The following is an 8,291-nucleotide window of genomic DNA, read 5'->3' as shown; positions in this document are numbered from 1 at the left end:
CAACATGAAAGTTGTAGCCTAGTTCTTTGTGCAGACAAAATGCGTTGTCTGCTTCACATTTTCATACACAATCTCTTTCTTCCCTGTCTGTTTTTGTTTTTTTGTAAAGCGCCGTGTTTAGAGGCTTCCTGGCCGTGAGAATGGGACGAAGGTAAACACCGGCCCTTGATGGGGGGAAGTTTACTTTTACCTGCGCATGCGCATCGCCATTATGTAAAGTAATATCAGATCAAATGTTGTGAGCTGATCAAGGGGCATTAACTGTCGGGTCGGCGGATTACCTTCCCATTACTTTTGAGGCCTTCAGTTGTTCAGAAAAAGGGGAAAATGTCATTGTTTTCTTTTTTCTTTGTATTCAATTGTCGGAGGGGGGGGGGGGGGGTATTATTGAGCAATCGCATGTGAGTTGCTTTAGCTAAATGTGGATGCAAGACTGAAAAAACGTTCAGCAAGTCTAAACATTAAAGTTAGCCTTGAGTTAGGAAGAACAAAAAGTTTTTTTTTTTTTTTATAACGACATTAATAAATAAACCTTTCAAAAGTGAAATATCCTCTTGCTTCCTTTCCCCATGCACTTTTGTGATGAAGTGGACTTTGGGGCGGGACGGGGGGTTACTAGCATTGTGGCATTTTGTATCTACGGAGAAAAGAATGAGGTGGCCCAAAACTTCTTGAAATAAAGCTAAACCGAAAAGTCCGGAGTTCGAACCCCCGGGCAGATGAGGCTCGAACAACTGCAGCCGTGTAGTTTGTTCTTAGTTGGACAAAGAAAAGCAGGCTGAAATCGGAGTCAACGGCTTAAATGGCGCAAAACAATGTGTAATGAAGGGATAGTGTGGTCAGCACTATGCCCAGCTGTCTTTGTTTTACCTAACTTGAGTTAGGTACCCATCAGAGCTGGGTGGACTCAGGGACATTCTACTTACTTGAACCCGAATTCGAATTCGAGACTTTCGGGTTAGTTGTCTAGCTCTATTGAATACTTCAATAAAAAAAATTAAAAATCACCAAACTTCAGTAATGCTGGTTCAAACACTAACTACCACACATTAAAACTCTATACATGTATACTCCAGTCCCAACCCAAACGTTAAAAACTCTATAAACTAAGACTCTAATCCCCACCCTAACCCAAAATCTAACCCACTATGTATATCAACTAATCCTTTTTTTTTTTTTTACAATAATGCCAAACGTTGAACTATTACAACGAGCCGACCCGCTGCGTATCATACGCCGCTATTTAGTTGTTTTTTTTCTTTCTACTTTTCAGTAATTTATAATTTGTGAATTCGACAGTACCAATGCTGCCATTGAAAATATTTGCTTAAAAACACTACCCTCCCCCCCTCCCCACGTGAAAGCAGCCTCCTCTTAGTTACCTCCTCTAAGTTTAAAATCGTTTCAAACTAAATTATCTGCCCCTAATAGCCGTCACCAAACCCGTCTCCGTGATTGTAAAATGTAAACAGAGTGAACACCGCTCACCAGATCATGTGGGGGTGGGGTGGGGGTGGTAGTGATAGTGATAGAGAGGAAGAGAGGGGACTGCAAAGGCGCGCTTGCAGCTTGTTTTCTAACTGATCCCAGAAGAGAATTATATATATAGATGATCCAGTTAACTACAACAATAAACTCTAACTTTGAAACAGATGATCTATAACAATACAGTTAACCGTAACATTGAACCAGATAACTGTAAGAATGATATCATCTTCAAGCTTGTATCTACCCACTGTGTTTGTCCCCAGACGCTGGCCGTGCTCAACCCCCTCAAGTCGGCAGAACAATCCATCATGCAGGACACAGATCTAGCCGGTCCTTTGGTCTTCTGCATGGCCTTCGGTGGCTCGCTACTTCTGGTGAGTTGTTTTTTGTTTTAAACTAAGGTGTCTCGCGTTTTGTTTTTTCTGAGTTTTTAAACTTTGATAGCTCGCGATTTATCTGTGAGTTCATTAAATTTTGGTGACTCGCTACTTCTGGTGAGTTTTTTTTTTTTTTAATTTTGGTGGCTCGCTACTTCTGGTGAGTTTTATTTTTCTTTAAACTAAGGTGTCTCGCGGGGTTTTTTTTTTTTTTTTTTTTGCTTTTTTGTGAGTTTTTAAACTTCGATAGCTCGCGATTTTTTTGTGAATTCTTTATATTTTGGAGACTCCCTACTTCTGCTGAGTTTTTTTTTTTGGTGAGTATTTATAATTTGGTAGCTCGCGATTTTTGTGAGTTTTTAAACTTTAGTGTCTCGCTACTTTTGGTGAGTTTTTAAACTTTGGTGTCTCGCTACTTTTGGTAAGTTTTTAAACTTTAGTGTCTCGCTACTTTTGGTGAGTTTTTAAACTTCGGTCTCGCTACTTTTGGAGAGTTGATGCAGACCTTCAAAGGAAGACTTCTAAATCAGACACAAAACCCTCACGAAATAAAACAGGACGAGATTCGGTTATCGCCCCCAGATATCCCATCATAGCTCGCTAACCTTTACACCTACACTGCACACAAGCTACCGAGGGTGGCATTATCCCCCCCCCCCCTCCCTCCCCCCCCTCCCCCCCCCCCCCCTCCCTAATCATTAAGCCATCATACCGCACACGATTTCTAGTAGTATTAGACGAGAAAGTTACAGTTAAATTATAACCACTTTATTGTTCCTCATATTGAACGTTAAAGTTTTTCAAATTTCACCCAAAATCAACAACTCACAAACATACACACAACTCCAATGGGAGACAACTTGTCCCGGACTAATTTTTTTTTCAAATCAAAACTTTTTTTTTACCAAAGTGTGAAGCAGACTTTTCAAGGGAGATAAATATCGTTCAATTTAAATTTATAAACGAAAATTGAAAGAAAACCTGGATCACCTGCTCGCCTACGTTAAGAAACGATTACACTTTGATGAGGTGCCAAGATTGGGGGGTTAAAAATTTTTTTTTTTTTAAGTTTTCGTTCTTACTGAAAAACTAGTCAGCATTTTGTCGCTCTGCAGTGCTGCACTAGATCTATATACATCCTGTATTAAACTGAGGAAATCTAGAGTCTATAGTAAGCTGGGTCGGCACTATATAAGGGTTTCTTTCAGGCACCTCTTTAGGGTTTGGGGGGGGGCACTGATCCCACCTCACCCCCACCCCGAATAAATTAATTTAATTTAATCTACATATAAATATATACTTAACCTATGTCCCGCTCCGTCCACCTCCGAAAGTTAAGTGCCCCCCCCCCTCCCCGAGAATGTCTCAAGCACTGCACTATATTATGCAGAACATTGGCATTATTGGAGCGGTTCTGCTAAATAGATTACATTTCTTTTTTTACATGAAGTGGGTGGGGGCGTGATCAAGAGCTAGCTCCTGATTTATTTATACTGCCACTTTTACAAATTAATTTTATGACTGCCATTCTATTTTACACCTTCTACAAAATATTACAAATGGAACTTTCTACAAAATATTATTTAAAAAAAAAAACCACCATTCACAAAAGTTTACTATTTTGTACATTCAAACCTTCTCACGGTGCTATCGGAAATTCCCCGGTGATTTGGGAACTATATAGGTCAAAGTAACTGAAACCTAGGTGAGAAAAGATCTAGGTCATACGGGTATCACGTGGGTTGCTCAGATAAGATTTGTTTGTGTTATCTGGCGCGTGCTGGCCAGGTACCAGATGAGTTGTGGGCTTGTGATGTGGGCTTGTGATGGTGGGTTTCTAATGTGGGTTTGTCATGTGGGATTGTAATGTGGGCTTGTAATGTGGGCTTGTAGTGTGGGTTAGTAATGTGGGCTTGTAGTGTGGGCTTGTAGTGTGGGTTAGTAATGTGGGCTTGTAGTGTGGGCTTGTAGTGTGGGTTAGTAATGTGGGCTTGTAGTGTGGGTTAGTAATGTGGGTTTGTGATGTGGGCTTGTCAAGTGGGCTGAGTTTCTCGTTGTGACGAGATCTCACGGAGGGCCGGTGTGTTAGTTCCCACGTCCTTGGTGCCAGACTAGCAATGTCTGCTGGCGTGGTGTGGTAGGTGGTGTGGTAGGTGGTGTGGTAGGTGGTGTGGTAGGTGGTGTGGTAGGTGGTGTGGTAGGTGGTGTGGTAGGTGGTGTGGTAGGTGGTGTGGTAGGTGGTGTGGTAGGTGGTGTGGTAGGTGGTGTGGTAGGTGGTGTGGTAGGTGGTGTGGTAGGTGGTGTGGTAGGTGGTGTGGTAGGTGGTGTGGTAGGTGGTGTGGTAGGTGGTGTGGTAGGTGGTGTGGTAGGTGGTGTGGTAGGTGGTGTGGTAGGTGGTGTGGTAGGTGGTGTGGTAGGTGGTGTCTCGCGTGTGGTCAGGTGATGGTCATCGGTGGTTTGTTGATAGTTAGTTGATGGTCATTAGTTGATGGTTCGTTGTGGTTGATGAGCATCAGTTGGTGGTTTTTTAACGGTCAGTTGATGGTTGGTTGGTTAATGGACAGTTGGTGGTCACTTGATTATTATTTAAGACTAATAAAAAAAAAACAAGCCTGATCTCTCTTGTGAACTGCTGTAGTAAAATCATGCTACAAAAATACAGACTCCCCACTCACAAGGTTTTATATTGGTTATATACATTTAATAACCCCCCCCCCACCTCCCTCATATAGCATAGCGTCACGTATGTACATTCAGCCCTCAAATATTTGACGTCCGACCATTAATACAATAATTGGAGCATTAAATATATCCAGCTACGTGAATCCTTCACAGCTTTAATCACACAATTATCCAGCAGCTTCCTCGCCTAGATCAGTGCTTCTTAACCTGGGTTCTATCGAACCCCGGGGAGTCAGTCTCAGGGGTTCGGAAGAGGTCAAGACACACATCTGACTCCTAAGATTCACGATCGGAATTAGTCAGTAGACGATAGAACTAGTAAGAATGGTTCGGTGAATGCGCATATGAAACTGGAGGGATTCCGTGCCTCTTTAAAGGTTAAGAACCACTGTGCTAGAGTTAAAACTATATCAGAATTTCAGACTCATACAGATTCCGACTCCACGTGAATAAATTTATCAATGAGGCTAATTGTCGAAACAAAACTATGAAAGCTCTCAGTTTCTTTTTTTGTGTCTGTGTGTTAATGAGCTCCAGACATCTTGAATTTCGTTTGACCCATTGAGGGACAGAGAGTTCCTTATGACTGGGGTAAATGAGAGTGGGGCAGATAATAGACAGAAGTTTCGTTCAACTCTCATGTCAAAAACTACAGTCAATTTTAACAGAGAGTGGTTTGATTTTTTTTTTAGTGCTGAGATGTTAGTGTACCCTGTAGCGCAAGGGTAGATAATTCTAAACGAGTTGCTGGCCCTTTGTCGAATTTAGTAATAAGGATAGGTAGCTGAAAACGAGTGTCAGAACGTCATAAAAGAAAGTAGAGATTGTCATTTATTTACCTAGTCCATTGATACTTGACCCAGGGGGGGTGTAGCTATTTTACCATTAGGTCCTTTGTTCCTGTCTGTTCCTTGTTTTATGTCAAATGACCTACAACAGTTCCATTCTTCCCAGTGATAACAATGACCGCAGAGGCGTAGGGGGGGGGAGGGACATATGTCCCCGGGCGCCGACCTTAGGGGGGCGCCAAAATGAGTTGGAAAAACAAATTGAAAGTTTGAGGGGGTGCAAATCGAAAGTTTGTCTCCGGGCGCGGGAAGGGTCGCTACGCCTCTGCAATGACCTCAATATTTGACTGCCGTACAACAGCTAGAAGTATATTTTCTATACATTTTAGTGCATAACGCTTTTATTTTACTACATCTAATATTAAAAATTGGATATTTTTGCATTGTCATCGGAAATCACTTATCAGGAAAACTTGATTGATATTGCTCCATTAGAATCGGGTCAAAATTGAGTAACAAGATATAACAAAAAATCCTAAGACAACCACGGTGACTTGTGTACAACCTTGTACTAATCAATCCTTCAATCCCCAGACAACCACTGTGACTTATAACCTTGTACTAATCAATCCTTCAATCCCCAGACAACCACTGTGACTTATAACCTTGTACTAATCAATCCTTCAATCCCCAGACAACCACTGTGACTTATAACCTTGTACTAATCAATCCTTCAATCCCCAGACCGGCAAGATCCACTTTGGCTACATCTACGGGATCGGGTTGGTGGGTTGTCTGGCCATGTACTGTCTGCTCAACCTGATGAGCCTGGGGGGCGTGTCTGTCGGGATCATCATCAGCGTGTTGGGCTACTGCCTGCTGCCCATGGTCTTCCTCTCCTTCTCGTCTGTCGTTTTGTCTCTCAAGTAAGTTTTGTTTTTTTGTTTTGGGGGGGGGGAGAAACAGAGAACTTATGTGGGTGGGTTGACTGTGGGGTTAGGTCAGATGGTTGACTGTGTGGTTGTCAGAAGGTTGGATGTGTGGGGTTAGGTTGGATGTGTGAGGTTAGGTCAGATGGTTGGATGTGGGGTTAGGTTAGATGGTTGACAGTGGGGTTAGGTCAGATGCTTGACTGTGGGGTTGTCAGGTTGGATGTGTGTGGTTGTCAGAAGGTTGGATGTGTGGAGTTAGGTCAGATGCTTGACTGTGGGGTTGTCAGGTTGGATGTGTGTGGTTGTCAGAAGGTTGGATGTGTGGAGTTAGGTCAGATACTTGACTGTGGGGTTGTCAGGTTGGATGTGTGTGGTTGTCAGAAGGTTGGATGTGTGGAGTTAGGTCAGATACTTGACTGTGGGGTTGTCAGGTTGGATGTGTGTGGTTGTCAGAAGGTTGGATGTGTGGAGTTAGGTCAGATACTTGACTGTGGGGTTGTCAGGTTGGATGTGTGTGGTTGTCAGAAGGTTGGATGTGTGGGGTTAGGTTGGATGTGTGAGGTTAGGTCAGATGGTTGGATGTGGGGTTAGGTTAGATGGTTGACAGTGGGGTTAGGTCAGATGCTTGACTGTGGGGTTGTCAGGTTGGATGTGTGTGGTTGTCAGAAAGGTTGGATGTGTGGAGTTAGGTCAGATGCTTGACTGTGGGGTTGTCAGGTTGGATGTGTGTGGTTGTCAGAAGGTTGGATGTGTGGGGTTAGGTTGGATGTGTGGGGTTAGGTTGGATGTGTGAGGTTAGGTCAGATGCTTGACTGTGGGGTTAGGTCAGATGGTTGACAGTGGGGTTGTCAGGTTGGATGTGTGTGGTTGTCAGGTTGGATGTGTGTGGTTGTCAGAAGGTTGGATGTGTGGGGTTAGGTCAGATGGTTGACTGTGTGGGGTTGTCCGGTTGACTGTGTGAGGTTGTCAGAAGGTTGACTCTGGGGTTGTCAGAAGGTTGCATGTGTGGGGTCAGATGGTTGACAGTGTGATAAATGCACAGGTGGTAAGCAAGTGGTTGGTTCCCGTTTGACCTAGGTCAAACACTAAGGTCTAGAAGTAAATAAAAATAGTGTTTCTTACTCCAGTAAGAAAGAATATTTTTGGTCTTTGAAAATTTTATGTTTTGGGAAATTTTTAAACAATTTTGTGGCATGGAGAGGTTTTTTTTTTAAATGTGTTGGCTGTCTTTAAGTTTTGAAAATAATTTAAGTTTTTTTTTTTTTTAAAGTTTTTTTTCACTGATATTTTCAAAATTCATTAAAAATTCATAAATTGCAGAAGCTTCAACTTAAATTCAAAGGAAATTTTTTTTTAAATGTACATAAAATGTTTCAAATGTTTATAACATGAGCAAATAACAACCTTGACCTTGCCTGTCTTGACAGTGGCATAGCTGGGCTGGTCCTAGTGACCGTGACAGTGGCATGGTGCAGTATGTCGGCCTCAAAGCTTTTCGTCTCCGCCCTACGTATGGACAGCCAACAGCTGCTGGTTGCCTACCCTTGTGCTCTAGTCTATGGGGTGTTTGCACTGCTCACAGTTTTTTAAAAACTTGGATTTCAGTTTTTTTCTTTCTTTAAAAACTTGAATTTCAGTTTTTTCAAAAAGTTGGATTGGATGGGAAAACTATACAAGAACTGTGTATGGACTTTTTGATTGGTTGAGCAATATCACATGACTTATGAATGAAATTATTGAACTTTAGAATGTTGTATTTGATACTAAACTTTTTAAATGAAATAGGGGAGTTGAATTGTGAATAATTCATGCATGAAATCAATGATGTTTGATAACATTTATGCTTAAATCCTGACTTTCACTTCCTGTTTGTACTGTCAGCTGTTGGCATTAAAACCAAAATAAACACACCAGCGTGTTAAATTAATTATTTTTAAAATAAAACTAGTTCTAGATATAAACACACCAGCATGTTAAATTAATTATTTTTAAATAAAACTAGTTCTAGATTGCAACACACCAGT

General features: G+C 41.9%; 1 protein-coding gene across 1 annotated transcript; it reads left to right on the top strand.

Moving 5' to 3' along the window:
• Positions 1-1,751: 1,751 nt before the first annotated feature.
• On the top strand, positions 1,752-8,177 carry LOC131948127 (protein YIPF5; the record flags this gene model as incomplete). The annotated part of the gene is given in 3 exon segments (XM_059309646.1): positions 1,752-1,862; positions 6,080-6,261; positions 7,695-8,177. Coding segments are annotated over 3 exon segments (456 nt in total), but the record flags the coding sequence as incomplete, so codon positions are not given.
• Positions 8,178-8,291: the final 114 nt, after the last annotated feature.

The sequence above is a fragment of the Physella acuta genome, unplaced genomic scaffold, assembly GCF_028476545.2.
Source record: "Physella acuta isolate Inbredline_101_S28 unplaced genomic scaffold, ASM2847654v3 ptg000624l, whole genome shotgun sequence".
Taxonomy (NCBI): domain Eukaryota; kingdom Metazoa; phylum Mollusca; class Gastropoda; family Physidae; genus Physella; species Physella acuta.
The sequence above is the reverse complement of the archived record's forward strand: the minus strand, read 5'-3'. Positions and strand labels throughout refer to the sequence as shown.